Source organism: Phalaenopsis equestris, unplaced genomic scaffold, assembly GCF_001263595.1.
Source record: "Phalaenopsis equestris unplaced genomic scaffold, ASM126359v1 Scaffold000123, whole genome shotgun sequence".
Classification (NCBI taxonomy): Eukaryota; Viridiplantae; Streptophyta; class Magnoliopsida; order Asparagales; family Orchidaceae; genus Phalaenopsis; species Phalaenopsis equestris.
Window position 1 is genome coordinate 2625450 of NW_018164565.1, and position 18933 is coordinate 2644382.

The window sequence follows — 18933 nt, forward strand, 5'->3', positions numbered from 1 at the left end:
CCTATTCTTAGGGATAATTGAGACATCAGTGCTCACTGAGTAATAAGGGTATTTACAGGATGGACCATTAAGCAATATAATAAGTTTAAATAAACTTGAGGCTTTTCACCAGTTGGTGAGAGGGAGGCATGGACTTGCCTCCCCTCCATATATATATATATATATATATATATAAAATATGGATCCATAGTTCATGATAGAATAATTTGGGTGGAATTTGGACAGTAAACATACTCTTATCATATCATGTTTTGAGCTTGATCATTAAACAAATAATTATTTTTAATAGAAATTTATGTTATATAAAATATAAATAATCAAGTGTCTATGATGAGTATCATGCATTATATTATCAATATTTGTTAAGTCGCCACTACTACGTTCTCGTCTGGTGAATTCATGGTTCATGGATAAAATAACTGAGAAAATATTTGACCTGTAATATCCACTGAATATAAATGCCAACTAAGCCATTTTTTAGTTATATTAATTATATAGTGAATAACTCAATGAAAAAGAATTATGAGGCAGCAATAGTGATAAAAGCCCCAAAAACTTGAGAACAATTTCCTCTTGAACAGAACCATGCTATAAAAGTTCAATGAAAAACTTAAAACCAAGTTTCATAAAGGATTGGCAATTTCACAACTCAAAACTCCAGATAGTTCAGGTGGATGTAGATGTGGAATAACGGCAAAAAGCCAGAGGCAAATCTCAATACCTTCCATAGCAAAAAGAATCAAAAAATCCAAGCGAAGAATAAGCAGGGATCCAGGTATACTGCGTCCAACTACAAGAATTGAGACTAAAATATCTCAAACTCACATAAGAATTACTCGATGCAGCTGATAAACCCATGAAAAACAAGGCGATTTGAAACCATGAGGTACAAGTGAGCTATGGGCAGGTGATGAAACTATGAGCTACAAGGAGTAAAAGCTATAAGAACCAAACATATATCCAGTTGCAACAAACTAAGAGGGCATTAAAACATGTAAACAATCACCACAGTGAACCAATAGCAAAAGAACTAAAAATCAGCCTTATAGAAAACATGCCCCATTCTCTGATCACTCGGGAAAAACCACCCTATCCCATGAGCCATCTGAATGTGTAAAAGAACTCGGTAAGGAATAGAGTAATTTTAACTAGATTTTGTAACATTTGGATTAAGGTTTATTCATATAAGGGGTTTCTTATAGCCGTAAACCCCACCCCTCCAACATTTATTGAAGTACTCCCTACAAAGCAGTTGCTTAGGCTCAAAATTCAGACTTAAATTTGACATTTGCGTTTGAGAGAAATTATAACCTAATATAGGTTCTGCCATTTCACTTATACCGTGAACCCAGTCTGCCAACAATTGAGAGCTTTGAACCATAATGCTCAGAGAATTAATTAACAATAGTGTCAGTAATGGCTTATTTACTCTTTTAAGTTTTTTGAGCAAACCATGTGGAAGTGTCAAAGAAGTGTTTACAATGTCGACATTAACTCGTTTAGTAGAGGGCTAGTCATGCCACTTCTACTGAATAATTCAAACGCATAAAACACGTTCTATTGCGATTCAGAGGTATGGGAAATGACTGACAAAAGCAAAGATGCATCATATGGCCATCAGATGGACACAAGCTTTGGTTTTACTCAAACAAACATGTCTAAAATACATTGTTGGTTTAATTTTAGTGGTTTGATTGATAGATTTGTTATCATAGGAGCAGGTTGATTTAGTTTGGGTCTTAAATGATTAGGAAAGTCTTGATACTAGGCCAACTAATAAGTTTTGTTAGATTGACATTATAATTTTATTAAAATAGTAGTTGGTCTGATTAATCAGATTGGTTCTTGCATATAGAGGAAGGCCAAAGTGAGGTTTTAATTAAATTCAATAAGGTCTTTTAAAAATATACATCGATTTAAGCATTTAATTATCTTTTAAAAAGACATGAGTAGGACTTAACCTCAATTTTTCCCCCTCTTTTTATCGTCAATCTAATGATCTTGTTTCCTTGTAGTCTTTCAATACAAATATTCTTCAATTATTGGCTCACCTCCCAAAAAAGCTCTTCGGGTGGTGGGCAGCCCAGGACTTAAATAATATTTTTCGGCCCTACACCTTGCTGATGTGGTACTTTTTGTCTGTGGTATTCTCCTCCACCCAATCACGTGACGCCCGAATCAGCTCCACTGAAGGTCCCACTGGACCATGCAGAGTCCAAACACCTGGCAGGCAGTAATCCGCTCTGATACCACTTGTCGCTCCCAAAAGAGCTCTTAGGGGTGGTGGGTAGCCCAAGACTTAAATACTGCTTTTTGGCCCTACACCTAGCCGATGTGGAACTTTTTGTCTGTGACATTCTCTTCCACCCAATAACGTGACGCACTCGTCACGGATTGGCTGCACCGATGGTCCCCCCGGATCATGGAGAGTCCACACACCTGGCAAGCAGTAATCTGCTCTGATACCACTTGTCACCTCCCCAAAGAGCCCTTATGGGTGGTGAGCAGCCCAAGACTTAAATATTGTTTTTCGGTCTTACACCTAGCCGATGTGGGACTATTTGTCTGTGGTATTCTCCTCCACCCAATCACGTGATGCCCTCGTCACGGATCAGCTCCACCGAGGGTCCCACTAGACCATGGAGAGTCCACACACCTGGCAGGCAGTAATCTGCTCTGATACCACTTATCACCTCCCAAAAGAGCTCTTTTGGGAGGTGACAAGAATATTCAATATTTAATAAATTTCAATTAAAATAATTATTTACAATAAGCAATAAAATCACTGACCTTAACTCACTCAATTTTCCTCTTTGCAAAGTCTACAATCCAAATCTCATATTGAATCAAATGCTCTTCAATCCATGAGTTTGATTTATAATATTAATATAATTTAATATTAATATTTTAATTAACATTTAATCTAAATACATTAATTTAAAAATTCAACATCATTTATCTTATACCCTTTCCTTCATTGTCCTCAACTCTCCTCAATTCCAATCTACATATTTTTCCATCTCTAATTTCTGGCAAAATCAATAAAATCCCAAAATAATGATTTAAATACAGTTCAACTACATAAACAAAATTCTAAAAAAAGTAAAAAAATTAAACCCTAGTCGTACCTTTTTGGGTTAATCTCATTCCCACACGTTATCCATCCCTTCTTCCTTCGTGCGCAGTACCCTGTTCATCGACACAACTAGGTTTCGTCCTCGCCTTCCGAGCGCACACTTCCAGCAAACGGCGCCGACATTGGCTCGTCAACCACAAGCGACGACCTGATCTTTACACACGCACAATTGACATGCTTTCCTGCTTGGCTCTCTTCTCTCGCACCGATTCTGACATGAAACATTCAATCGGCTTTCTCATCATAGTTAAACAAGTCGTTGCCTCAAATCGCCTCTCCTTTAGCATTTTGAATGAATGAAACTCTTTAGTCACAATTGATTTCAGCTCGTGTATGATCCTAGCATCGACAGCAGGGTATAAGATGCACGCGGTCTTGCCTCCTCCTTCCTCACCCTTTTCACTCGCCGTCTACTCTGTTTCTCACTCTCCTCAGTTTCATCTCTACACTTCCTACTAGTTTGAATGGAGACGATCTTATTTGTCTCCCACTGTCTAAATTGTTGAGATGGTTGATATTTGAACCAACCTTGCCAGTTAAAAATTCTTTTATTTTCAATTATTACACCCGTCAATCGAATTAGTTCTTCCATCGGTATCTTTTGGTTCCATTTCACCCTCTCATTCGCCAACAACTTGTTCAAGTCATCGACTGTGATAACTTGGCACTCTATGGTGCCAGAAAATCCCTCAACCCTCTATGAAGTCATCGGAGGTACTTTTGTTATTATTTGTAGATCAGAACAGGGTGTAGGTAAATAAAATAAATTGGTTATTAGAAATTAAAAAGATGTAAGTTTTGTAGTCATATAGATATGCTAAATATTTTCATAGGCACATCATCACAGGCATAACCCAAATAAATTGAAGTTTAAAAACATAAAATAAAACAACTAGCAACTAATAAAATAAACTAAACTTGCTCAGATCATTTCTCTGTTAAGACATTTGTAATGAGTGTAAAATTGCAAATCACCATCACTAACCATATTTGCCTCTCATCTCCTATATAATCAATCTTCCCATCTTCAATTGTCACATTGCAAATTTAATGATAGGATCCCACGGTTCTCTCGTTCCGGCATCACTATTTTCTTCGGATTCACTTAGTTCAAATGAATTTACTAAACTCAACTCAACGAGTTCCATACTTTCATTTAGACAGTGGGATATTGAACAATGTTATTTATACCAAGGATAAGGTATTAAACTTAGAACATTTTGGAGAGCATATGGATGGGTATATGAAAAGACGAAGTAATTATGAGGAGCAATACATCCTTGCATGATAAAGTTCTAAATTCTACTGTGCTTCTAATCATTTTCCTTCGAGACTCTAATTCTGCAAGTCTGAGTTTGACACTGTCTTCTACTGTAATCTGATTGATGACGGCGACTCTGAGAGACGGTAGTTGAACCTCCAATGGATTATATGATTACTAAACATTATCAAGAAAAATGTGAAGTCATTTCTAAAGAAAACAAATGAAGTCATATTAGATCAGGGAGAAATAGATTGTAAATCTTAAGGTGATTTTGAAGAAAAATCATCCAAAGCCACCAAACAATAGATTTGTATGAAAACATTCATAGGATAAATATAAATCCTTGAAATATTAAATGTCTTCCCAGTGGCAAATGAAGATGCTGAATGTGAAGGGCTTTCCGAAAGTAATTAGCCCAACGAATTCCCAAAAACAGGCAAAAAATCAGCTACAATGACAAAACCAAATGAGCTGATTTGCGTAATGCACATTTGCATCATTACTCTAAAATAACTGACAGGACAGAAAATTAAGATGGATCATAGCATGTGATAGCTCTTACAAAAGTATTGCTGTTTGGAATTTGGTTGTATTTGATTTAGCTTCTCAATAAACAATTTAATTGCAATTCAACAAAGAAAAAGTAATTAATTAAATGAAAATCAAAAAAAGAGATCACATTGCATACAGCAGCAACGCACCGCCTTGCGTGATTTTTCTTTAAACTGGATCATTCTATTCAACCAACCAGTTGGTGTGTCAGAACACAATAGCCACATTAATTCTAAATGCGCGTGAACATGTGACTGTACAAATACAGAAGCCTGTGTCAAGTTCAAAAGAAATGGTTGCCATTTAGCAAAATTGAAATTTACCAAAGGCAGCACAAAAAACAATGAACTGCAGATCTAATATACCTTCAAGGTATCTACACCACATGCCAAATAAATAGCTGCTGTGTTCCTTGTCGCTTCAAATCTCATTTTGCCTCTACCTAAGTTATGAATGATATAAGTGATTCGATATGAATATATTTATTATTAAAATATTTTCTTATTTAATTGCTAAAATAATTAGATACCAATTCAAAGTTTATTCAATTGCTTATTTATTTAGATTAGTAAAATCATTTGTAGAAAATTTACATGAAAACCCAGACACTTATTTGAATTATTGGTTTTTTTATTAACTTATTTAAATACTTGTTTGATTAACATAAATAAATTAAAAACAAATCAAGTTCAAGTATTAAGAAAAACAATCTAAACAAGTCAATCTTGAGCATACATGTGAAAGCTCGTCTAAAGCTCAATTCGAACCAAAACTTATAATATTACCAAATCAAGACCACTTACAACCCTAGTTATAGAGATGAAATGATGACAAATATAGTTAAAAAAACAAGAATTTCATGCAGAAATGTGAAACTTGTTGAGTTTGGAGATTGTGAAACTTGTTGAGTTTGGAGATTGTCGATAAATTTTTAAGTTTCAGGTACATAATTAGTTCTAACCATACTTACAAGTGAACTTTCCAACATTTTTAAGAAAAATTGATTCATAGGATATAATATCAATAACAATGGTTACAGAGAAACACTTTGAATGTGCCTCTAAAACCAAATAAAGCTTAGCAAAGATGCAATTTGAGTAGCTAAATGGTTTTAAAGCGCCTTTATAATTTATTTGAAGCTCTTATGCACAAAATTTTATTGCTTTAGACTTTTCAACAAGGTGGAACCCAACATTAATTTATGCAAGCAATTTTGCATTGAAAACGTATGACATAAATGTCTTTATTACTTTCTGTCTTTTATCATGTATAAAAAATGCCTAGTCTTTTTTTTCAAAAATCAAACAGGAGCAACTATTATAGTTTTCATACACATTGTAGCTTAATAATATTAAACCACAACATATATATTAAAACAATTTTTAAATGACTGATTTTATAAATTTCATTAAAATGATTTTTCCATTAATACATGAAAAACATAATCCATATAATTGAAATATCATTACCATATTTATTAATGCTACAGTCTTCAATTTAGATTTTCAAATTTCCAACAACATCAAGACTAACAATTATAATTTTTTAAGTTCTCATATATTATAATATCTTTGTAATATTAAATCATAACAATAATATCATAACTTTTTCTTCAAAAAGGATTTTATTAAGACTTTAACATGTAAGCACGACAGTAAATTATGGTGATAGATTCCTTAATTCAAAAATTTCTTTTGTACAAATCTAAAGATTTGTATAACAGTGCTGAGTCGAGCCTACAAAGAATTGACCTCAATAAAATTAATGATTTAAATGAGGATAATATTAAAAGTGAAAACTAGAAAGGCCAAATTAAACACGTGGAGGGCATATTTCAAAAATATTAAAAATGAACAAATACAATTGATAATGTCATACTCATTCAAAATTTTCTTTGAGATATTAGAAGTATGATTTCTTATTTATTTTATATCTGCTAACACATTTTGTTAGAAATTTGGTTAAAGTTTATACCAACAACATATACGTTTAAATTTTTTTATTAATTTATTTCTCATCCTGTGCATTGCATGCACTGCCTGGATAAATTAGCAAGTAAAATGCCAATAGTATTCAGAGGAAGAATAGATTTACATTGGCATTCAGTGTTTTAGGTCTTTCACTTATTGGTGATAATTAAAATAAAATAGCCAGAATATTATTAATTTGACTTAAGGAGTTCAGAAGATTGTCAACTTAGTTTAATTTCACTTATTAGTGATAATTTCCTATATTCCCTCAATATTCATTTAATTGAGATAAAAGAGCTTCATTTTGACTTTGAGGTTGACTATTGACTTGAATTTAACCTTTTCAAAACATCAATTTTGAAATCTTAAAGTCGAAACAGGATTTTGAGAATTTCTTCATGATTTTGAGAATTTCTTCAAATATTCAAATAACTTTCAGAATTTCTTGTAAAATCACTTTTTTTTTATATTCAAAATAAAATATCATTAAATTTAATACAAATTACTCGAACTGAATCTTTTCAGGGAATAGAGTCTTGTATGATGCTCCAACAGACTACTAGTCACTCATTTTACTAAAGACCTTTAACGTAATTAATTTCAACCTAATAATTTCTAGTCAGGCTTGGCTAATATGGGTCAAGCCTTACACTTAAATTTCTAAGCACATTGGTACTCTGCCACTATTAGTGGGCTAACTAGTAGGGGATCACACATCTCAGGATGACCTACACATCAATCTAGAGCAATCCTTAGCCAGAAAGAATTACAAACCCACTTGAGTAGCTATGATTTTGCATAAAGGGCCATCTCATTGCCTTGTTCTAAAAAATGTAAATAAAATACATCGGAAGGCATACTTTAATAAAATTAAAAATGAATAAATACAATGCTGACACATACCATCATTCAACATTTTCATTGTGATAGTAGAAGTAGGGTTTCTTAATTATTTTATATTTACCGTCCCACTTTGTCTAAATTTTGTTATAGTTTAGTCCAATTACACACAAATTTCAAAGCTTTTTATTAACTACTTTCTCATCCCAAGAACTAACGGGGTAAATTAGACGGTAAAATGCTAGCATTCCAAAGGAAGACCACATTTAGGCGTTGTTTGGTCAGCTGCAAAAAAGACTGCATTGCATTGTATAAGTTTTGGAAATCCAGTGATTTGGTAGGAAGAATTTCAAATACAATGTAATATAGCAATGCATTTGGAATGCATTCCTTCGTTCATTTCAATGCATTTGAAATCCATTGGATTTGAGTAAATTTAAAATACACGATTTGATGTAAAATATTGTCGGCCACTAGAGTTGCCTGCCACCAACCGCTTGCCACCGCCGCCCACCATTACAATCCGCTCGCTGCCACCGGCGTCAGCCCACCGCCGCCCACCAACACCGTTGTTAACTTTAAGTTGCCCACCAACAACATTGCCGCCGCTACCAGCTGACATGCCTACCTGCCGCCACTAGTTCAACTTCCTACTTACCGCCAACCGTCTGCCCGCTGCTGCCACTCGGAGCCCATCGCCACCCAGCCTATTGTCAATCTCACCTTTTATATTACTTTCATTTAAGTTCAAAAGAAGTAAAAATTATAAAGTTGTGCATTTATTTTACACTAAACCAAACAGCTCCTAATTATTCCAAATAAAACATATTACTTTGATACTACATTCTTTTTACACAGAAGTATTTTTTCAGCAAACCAAACAGACTCTCACATTTGACATTCACTGTATTAGATTGCTAACTATTCATAGAATTACTAACAATTAAATTTTAGATTGCTACAAACATCAACCTCTCGCAAGACATTGCATTTGACAAAAGCTTCATTCCCAAACACAGCAATGTCACACGCTTAATGCAGGTATGCCGTTCCTTATAAAAGGAGACAGCAACTGAACAACAAAGTAGAAAACAATGTAGAAATAGATTTTCTTGGCTGCCCTACCTGCAAACATGACCTTATTTTAATTTGTCCCATGTGATTTAGTTTTTTCATTTCAATTCACGATGTTAACTTAATACTCAATACCTGGCAACAAAATTAGAGAAAGATAGAAAGTATTTGATTTTTATAGTCTTTTTACTGATTAATTTGTAATAATTGCATTTTAATCCACATATATTAAATATCTGAATTTTTATCGGATGGTAGATGGTTCCCAATCATAATACATTGTTGAAGTGTGTGCTAGCCAAACCTATATAGCTTAAAAGAATCTCAGCAATCTCATAATTAAAAGAAATATAAGAGTTCCATTCAGGTACAGCTAAGAATGAATTTAAAGGAAAAAAAAATCTCCTTCATCCTGAGGCAGAACTTTGTTTAATGTTCAGCTAGTTAGAAAAATCTCATTCAAGTACATGGCTAGGGTTTCGTCCACGCCTCTGCTGTTGTAATTCCAAGCTCGTAGAAGAAGGGGGGTACGTTCCTCTGTTTCTGTCGTTTGCTTCGTCGAGCTGCGCCTGTGCTCACTGCTCGTTGCTCGTTGTAGGGCCGATCATGCTCTCCGGCTCCGTTTCCTGCTTCTGCGGCGTTGTCTCGCTGCGGTTCTTCTACGCGGCTTTCTCGAACTGAGGTTTCGACTCTGTCGAGCTCATCTGTTGTTCCTGTATGTGGTTTACTGTCTTCTGCGCAACGCCCCGACCTCTTCGGCCCTCTACCCGACCTGCAAGGCTTCTCGGGCTTCTCCTTGCTGTGATGGAGCTTCCTTCTTCTTCGGTTGAACCTGGAAAACCTCATTTGCCCACATTCCGGGTAATCCTCAGGGGGAAACGACGGTTATGTTCCCCTCAAGTTATAAGGAGAATCGTGATGGTACAGGTGACTGCCCCTTTATTAATTATGTAAGCAGGAAAAGTGGGAAGACAACACTTTTTTTCTACCCTGATTGACAAATTCAAATTTGCTCTCACTGGAAAATGTCAGTGGGGACACCCACCTATGGAGATTATCAGAAAAAGTTTTGATGACCTCAAATTAGCAGTAAAGTGGAAAGTGGGGCTCATGGATGGAGACATGTTTTGATTCAGTTAACCATGCCTGAAAACTGCACTCGTATTTTCTCCAAAAATTATTTTAACTTTGTTGGTAAACCTATGAAGCTATTCAAGTGGTCTCAAGATTTCGACCCAAATCATGAAACTCTCATTGTACCGTTATGGTTTAGTTTATCTGGTCTTAGTTTATTTTATCTGGTCTCAAGCTGCATTTTTTTCACTATCAGGTTCTCTACTCTATTGGGGTCATCCTTGAGAATCCTTTGAAGCTAGATTTGCCTACTTTTAACCTAATCAGACCCTCGGTGGTCAGAATACTTGTATAAAGGAATATTACTTTATTTGATGTTACTGAAGTCTGACCGGGTACAACCCATAATGGTTAGTGGCAACAAATCGCCATGGAGCACAGAACCCATATTGTACCCACTGTAAGATGTTTGATTGTGTCCTTGATAAATGCCACAAGTTTCATCCAAATTTAAAATCTAAGTTCAAGTAAATAAGGATGGATTCTAACCACACTGCTCTAGACATTCTAATTCCACTTGGGGAGGATACTACAAGACAGGAGGTGTTTGTTGCCCCTGAGAAACCCCCCATGACACTGTTGTTACTATTACTGCGAGTGATGTGATGTTGGCACATTCAAACCCCATAAAAAACAATACTGATTGTCTATTACCTACAAATGATAGTGTTCATACTGATAATCAGAAGAGTCTCGTAGCTCCACTTCTTCAGGAGTATCCGGTGTAGAGTCAACTCATACTTCACATATACTAGAACCTATTGCGGGTACTACGGTTGGTAATCATTCTGCTTCAACTCTACCACCCCATCAGACTGATTCTTCGAAAGAGGAATGACAGGTCTATTCCAGGAGGAAGAAGAAGAATGAAGGCCGACTCCAGCTCGGGAACATATTGGATGATACAATGATTACTACTGGCAATGGCAATCATCTTACCAGCTTATTAGCTTGCTCTTACCCTAGAATTTTTGTCGATTTTTTTTTATTTTGTTATCGGCACTGTTAGACTTTTTATTTAAGTATTTAATTTTTTTTTATGTTTTTTCTAATTTTGGAACCATTCGTGGTTTTTGTGTGGGCAGCGTGCCATGCTTGGGCCCTCCCACACATTGTAGCTGTATCTTTTATTCTATTTATATATTAGCCTTTTTGGGCTTTCAATATATATATATAGAGGGGAAATGAGCATGATTCACCTTCCTACATGTTAGAAATAAAGGTGATTACAAAAGTTGTTGGGGTGAGGTCCCCCAAACTAAAAATCCAAAAAATACAATGCTCACACATAAAGGGGGTCCTAAACCACCTACAAAACCTCTGAAACCCAAAAAAAGCTAACAAATGGTATACCCAAAAAAAAAAAAAGATCGTATACCCAAAAATCTCCAACCAAATAGATGTGAACATCGATTTCTTTTTAATATATATATATATATATATATATATATAAGACAAATTCATTGATGTAAAAGAGAAGATACAAAGGTTTTAGTTAGTGGATACAAAGAGCTCACTCACAGAGAATACAACTCACTCAAAAAGAGACTTTAAAACACTCGTATACCCCAAAAAAGAGAAGAAAAACTCCTATTCATGGTGGGTGGATTTGCCACTCCCCTAGTTCTAGGGAGAGTCCAACACCAAACTGAGATGAAAGCTTCCATCTGAAACCATCAAACAATCGTCCTGGAAATTTATGAGTTCTAGCATTTCTTTTATCTTCTTCCTAGATTTGTAAACTTGTCATTCATTTGTCAGTGTTTGTCCCATCTGATCTATTTGTGGATCTTCGATGGAGAGCTCACCCTGGAGGGTTTGTTGATCTGTAACTTACTAATCAGTCTCAGCCTGCAGCACACCTTGATCATGACGCTCCTCTAGGGCTTGATTACCCTCTTCTCTCTAAGGAGGAGCTATCACAACAACAGTGGGAAGTAGCTGGAGAACTGGTTAGTGAGGAATAACCTGATGAGACAAATTTTCATTCAACATTTCTGGAAGAACTTCAGTTTTTGCTATATTTTCCTCTATTTGGGTGATGTTATTAGAAACTGCAGAATCCAAATGCACAGATGTTGGATCTCAAATATGGATGAAACCTGAAACATTTGGTAGGTGTGTGCCCAATCAGTTTACAGTGATTATAATAATAGGGTCTTTGCTCTGCAACAATTGGTTGTCAATACCCATTGTGGGCAATACCAAGTCATAATTCTTCCAAATCAGGGAGGATGATATCCCTTTCAACAAGAATCCTTGCGACCGAAGGCCCAGATAGGTTGAAGGTGGGTATGTCCAATTTCATAGGCCTCCCTAATACAACTCCAATAGAATATAGGACTTAGTGATTAAAGTAGAGCAACTTTAGGCCAGGTAGTTTAAAGCAGGTTGAAACTATAGAAGATTCTTGGCAAGGATCTAATTCAGTAGACCACTTGAGCAATTTCATATATTTCACATTAATTCTCATAAACTTCTTGGAAAAAATTTTAACATACTCATCTACTTTAGATAATTCATCATCACATGTCTCCATCAAAGAGACCACCCTTCCAATGTCCCAATAGTTTGAGATCATCAAAAGCCTTTTGAATGATTTTCACTTTAGGATGTCCCAATTGGAACTTTCAAATGGAGTAAATTTGCACTCATCAACCAGGTTGAAAACTTCAACAACAGAGAAAATTAGAGCTAGTTTGTCACTCCTACTCGTCTTCTTGATGAGATTACAGTCCCTCTGACCTTCAAAGGATTCATGATAAACCTAAGGGAAAACCTGATCCACTGATCTCACAAAACCAACCATATCAACATAAGAAGTCTTCCCAAGGTTTAAAACTGAAGCAATTGGTGTTTGAGGAACAGAATCCATATAGCTGAGATTCGAATAGCGAGAAGCTACTGTGTGTGAGTGGTCACTGCTCGTGCATGTAAACCGAGAGCGGAGGAGGAGGAGGCGAACGCTCACTCCTGAGTAATCGAGCAAAAGGAGAGAAACAATGTGTCGAGGAAGAAGCAACGCGCGAAGCAGAAAGAGACGTCAGGTCGAGTTCGTACAGGAGGGAACAACCCTATATATATGACGAGAAAAGCTTTTTTTAACTTGCACCAGCTTTTCCTTTATTTTTTGTAAACCAAAAATAGAATAGAAAAAATAATTAGAAACACAACAAAGTTGATTTCTTTTAATTTAGTCCCACATCCCACATTATTTGAACATTCAACCTTCTAATGTTTAAATTGTAGCGCATAGCTTAGAAATTTGAAATTTTAATTCACATGGGGTATATATCAGGAATTCATGGGTTCCAAAGATATGATCTTTAAAGTTTTTTAAAAGCAATAAAATTATTATTATCATCTTATTTTTAAGCTAGAAAAAAACTCATATTTGGCTCATGTTCGTCTTGAATTCCAATGAGTCGAATACAAACACAATGTTGACAAATAATTTCAAACACAAGAAAACACAAATACACCAATTTTCAAATGAGCTGAGCAACAATCAAACTTCTAGCTTGCTCAACTTAGGCTCGTTTACACCCCTACAGCAATCCAATGTTACAAAGTTTAAAACTCATAAGACCCCAAATGCTAAAACAAGTTCGGTGATAAAAAGGCCCGGTAATATTCTTGTTTAGATAAAGTTCTATTTGTCAAAGTTTTATTTTTATTTTTTAGTTTGAAAGCATGCATATAACGTAAATGTCTGTTAAAATGGGATGTATTCTCTAGTATAATGTTGGCGCCTATGCTTGTAATAATTTGTGGTTTTTATTCTAAACATTTCATCATAAGTTTGCAAGAATGTGCCCAAGACACTAAGACATCATACTTTATTAAGTAAAGTTTTTTTCACATTTTTTAATTCTAAGAATTAGTAAGTAAAATTTAATGTTGAATTTTCTGATCGTTTTAAGATAGATGGACAGTAAGAAGAAAAATAAAAAAAATGATGGCTCGTGGCATGAAGCTCTTGACAATTTTTTAGTAGCAAAACAATGCTTAATAATTACTTCTCGTACAAGGGCATTCATATTTATACGAGCATTGACCAACAACTTGTTTCAGCACGTGCCCTAAAAAGGACCATAGATGCTACTTGTCCACTATAATATTTGAAGGCAAATTCAATGTTTTACCATGTGCATTGGGGCTATCAAAATGGAAGTTCAATCAGGCAAGTTTGGTCGAAGGTAACTCTTAGGGACAATTTGGTTAAGTCCGAAAAGTGATTAATTGGATTACTCAAAAGATAGTTTAACCTTTGTGGTCAGAGTTCATTAGGGTATTATGTGAAAATGGCTCAAATGGTCTAATCAAACATTCAAGATTTATGAAATCAAGTAATGTCAACACACCCATCACCTCCTCTTATAAATTACCCTTTGGATTCCCCCATTTACTTGATGTTGTTCCTGAATTTTTAACCATTATGCAATAGGTGCTACACAAGGAGAACACAATGCAAAATTACAAAAAAAAAACCCTTATCACACTAAGTGGGGTCAGATAGATGAATCATTTTTCTCCACTGTATCATGTTGTGTCATATTTTCATTTAATTCTAAAAAATTGAGATAATTTTTTCTATAGCATGCCCAAAATCGTTTTAGGTCTACCGCTACCTTTCTTAAAATAAGTAGAATCTAAAACACCTACTCTCTTAACTGGATCATTAGATGGTTGATGTTTAATGTGACCAAACCAACTAAGAGGACTCTCTCTAATCAAGCTACACCGACCCTTTCAAGAAGATATTTGTTTTGATTTTGTCTCTAAGTGTAAAGTTACTCATCCACCTAAATGTTCTAATCTCAGCAACATTTAACTTAGTTTTATGCTTCTCTTCTATAGGCCAACATTCTACGTCATAAAGCATTCCAAGTCTCACCACCATATTATAAAACTTTTCTTTAATTCTAAGCGGTATTTTTCTATCACACAACAGGATTGATGCATTCCACCACTTCAAGCATCCAAATTGTATTATACTAATAATATCCCCATCTATATCACCATCACTTTGAAAAAAAGAACCGAGATATATAAAACGTTCACTCTTTTTAATGACTTGATTACTTATTATTACAACCACCCTGCCAACAGATCTACTACTACTAAAATTACATTCCGTGAATTTAGTTCTAGATCTACTCAAACAAGTCTTTAGTTTCTAAAGTTGACCTCTACAATATTATGTTTTTCCTAAACTATTTCTCTAGTCTTAACCACAAGAAGTATATCATCAGAGAAGAGCATACACCAAGATACATTCTCCGTAAATGTCCAATAAGAACATCCATAAATAAAACCAATAGATAAGGGCTTGAAGCCAATCCCCAATGTAATTCAACTAAAATAGATAAATAGTTGGCCAATTTCTTTTTCTATTCAAACACAAGTAAAAACTCTAACATACATATCTTTAATAACTAAAATACAAGACATAATAAAATATAAGACATAACAGCACTTTTCTTTTCTATAACTCTCCAAATAACTTCTCTTGGAAATTTCTCATAAGTTTTTTTTTCTTCTAAATCAACAAAAATCATATGTAAATCATCCTGACCCACTTTGTACTTCTCCATCAAACCTTTCGATATATGTATAGCTTGACTTGCCCAACATAAATCCAAATTGGTTGTGAAAATGTTCGTATCACATCTTAACCTATGTTCAATTACTCGCTCCCATAATTTTAATGTACCTCTCCCAAAATTCTAAAGTATGACACATCAGCTTAATTCCTCCATAATTTGCACATCCTTGTGCATCACCTTTTTTCTTAAAAATAGGCAACAAAATACATTTTCATCCACTCCTCAAACATCTTTTAATTTTTAAAATAATATTAAAAGTTTAGCAAGCCAAGAAATTCTCAAACCACCTAAAAATCTATGTATTTCTATTGGAATGTCATTAGGTCATGTTTTGATTTTCCACCCTTCATTTGCTTTAAAGTTGTCTCAACTTACTTTCATTTTACTAATGCGACGGTAAAAATGAAAAGTTTATTAGTATTAATGATGCTAAGATCACTAAAATATATCGTATTTTGAAAATTTTAATTGAAAAGTTTATTAAAATATCTCACCCACCTATGTTGAATATTCTCATTTAAGAAAAATATTTTTTTGATTTTCATCTTTACTACATTTTATTTGAACTAAATATTTATTTTTTTAATCACTTTGTTTGACTAGTCTATACACACACATCAAAAAATATTTTTTTTTGCTGAAAAGTAAAGTTGCATGTTTTTAGGAGATTGGATCCAACGACGAATCAAAAAATTACAGTACTCACTCCTAGGGTTTCAACCTCCAGGTTTACAAACTCGTCCAAAAAAGTCTCCAAAACTGATACAAGTATACCTCAAAAAGATTCCAAAACAAAGGAAATAGCTAAACCCAAGCAAAGAAGAAGGCAAAGAAAAACACCAATAAACAAACATCCCATCTTAGGAAAAAAGGTTTAAGATATGGCATATTGAGATTGTCCCCCGATAGGAGCAACTTAAGATAAGAATCAGGATTGGTCATTAGGATTATAGCCTTAGTCTGTGTAGCAGCTTTGGCAAGTAAAATTGTTTGTCTATTAGTTTCCCTAGGTGTGTAGCTCCATGTGATGACAATATTTGTTGAAAGTTGTTTAATCCTGCATAAATCAACAATTAAATACAAAGGAGTTTCTTTATCATTAGCTAATATGTCCAACAAAATAATTGAATCCATTTCAATTTGCAAGAATCTCCAATTCAGTTTAGCCGCAATAGATAAGGCCAACCAAACAACATATAACTCTGAGGATAAAGCACAAACTGTCATACAAGGTGAAGAAAAAAAGCATAATAGTTTGTCATAATGAGACCAATAGACCCCAACTGCACCTGAACAGTCAGCCTTCCAACTACCATCAATATTTACCTTAATCCAGGGGAAAAATGGTTGTTTCCACCATACAAGAGAGACCTTACAAAACTTTCTGTCTCGTATATCATAAACCAACCAATACTCTCAGCTCGCAAAGAAAGATGGCTTAAATTTATGATAATAAACAGCTTATGTATATAACATAGGGTATTTGAAATCACCCTATCCTGCTTAGTGCAACAATTCTCATGCTTGTGGGAATTTCTACCGAATCAAATGAACCAAATGCAGATGAAAGGAATGATGTTGAATATATGTTGTTTATGAATAGGATGAAACCAATGTTCCCTGCACTGTGACAGACCCACATGGAGGGGTTTTGATAGCAGCCCAATAGGATGAAACCAATGTTCCCTGCACTGTGACATTCTAGCATTATTTTTGTACTGAGTATGCAGATGTAGAATCTGCAGGGAATTAATTAATCTAGAAAAATAATCAAATAAAAGAATAAAGATAGTAGGTGAGAGAAGATCCCCTTGTTTTAAGTGTCTACCATATGTGAAAAAGCCATGTGCTTGCCCATTAAGGAGCACCTGAGAATAGTTGCCCTCCAACCAACCCTTGATAAATTGCATAACTTTCAATTTAAGTCCCTAGATTTAATGACCTCTAAGTATAAAATTCAGCTAATAGTGTCATAAGATTTCCTTAAGTCCAGCTAGATAATAAGATTTCTCCCTCTGCATTTATAGTCAAGATCAAACATTAATTCTTGTGCCAATAAAATATTATCTGTTATACCTCTTCCCTGGATGAAAGCTGATTGATTTGGACAAATTAGGATAAGGAGATGTTGCTTTAGTATTTCCGCCATGATCTTGCTTATGATCTTTGACATTACAGAACTTAAGCAAATGGGTCTAAAGTGTTCCCACTTTGCATTATCATTATTCTTTGGAACTAGTACGATGGAGGAGGTTGCAAAGTATTTACACATAGGAGTGCCCCATAGTAGCATTGAATAGCATCAAGCACATCTCTTTTGAACACCTCCCAACTGTTTTTATAGAAATCAGCAGAAAATCCATCAGGGTCAGCAACCCTGTTCCCATCACTATCTTTAAGAGTCTCCCATATTTCAGCCACAAAAAGTATATCAACAAGTTGTAAAGATGAGGTTAGTAGTTTAGCTTCCCAGGCAATGTCAGCATCCAGCACTACGTCAAAGTTTACCTTCGAAAAAAGAAGCTCGAAATGATAGATTCCATTTTTAATAATCTCTTCCTGATCTATGAGCGAACTACCATTATTATCTTGAATTTTTAAAATAGTATTCATTCTCCATCAGTTTTTAATACATACATAAAAATAGCTAGTGTTCCTATCATTCTCCAAGAAGTTTAGTTTACCAGCCTTTTGCTTTTGAGATATATATATCACCCCCTTTAGTATATAATATATTATAAGGATAACTAAAAGCAAAATTTTATCACTTTATATTTTTCCCAATTCTCTAAGTTTTACATTTAAACCAATTTTTATAACAAAATTTCTTATATTGTATCTTGTTTTGCAAATTATTATTCTACCACAAACTATTTTTATTTATAAGAGATTTAATTTTTAATTATTTAAATATATTTTTTATAACTTACTTAACAATGATCATTACTTTCTCCCACATAGCATTAGTTTATTTATGAACATCCCAATTGTTAAAATATTAAAATTTACTCATAAAAATGATTTTATTTGTCTTGTAAGTATCCTCATTTAATTTTATGACAATATTTCGTGGTATTTTTTTTATTTTCTAACATTTAATTTAACCTTAAAATTTAAAACTAATAATTTATGTTGAGCACTTAAATTTTCACTTAAAAAAACCTTACAATCTTTATAATTCTTACGCCAGGTAAATTTATCAAAAAAATACTTCGTTCATCAAGAAAGCATTGAACATGTAATGATAATGATGAAATTCATTGAGAGAGCACAACCATTGCATTAAACTTCCCATCATTGTGAGTTATAGGGAGCGTTTTATGAATGCATTCTAATCTTTACATTATAGAGAGA

At 34.3% G+C, this 18933-nt stretch overlaps 1 protein-coding gene across 1 annotated transcript in view; it reads right to left on the reverse strand.

Moving 5' to 3' along the window:
- Positions 1–18933, reverse strand: part of LOC110021223 (tryptophan--tRNA ligase, chloroplastic/mitochondrial-like) — a 34401-nt gene that overhangs the window by 8708 nt on the left and 6760 nt on the right. Inside the window, exons 5-8 of the mRNA XM_020719634.1 lie at positions 17191–17265; positions 8246–8390; positions 5318–5394; positions 5102–5224 (exon numbers count right to left, since the gene is read on the reverse strand). Coding sequence (XP_020575293.1) covers positions 5102–5224; positions 5318–5394; positions 8246–8390; positions 17191–17265 — 420 coding nt within the window. The remainder of the gene's footprint in view (positions 1–5101; positions 5225–5317; positions 5395–8245; positions 8391–17190; positions 17266–18933) is intronic.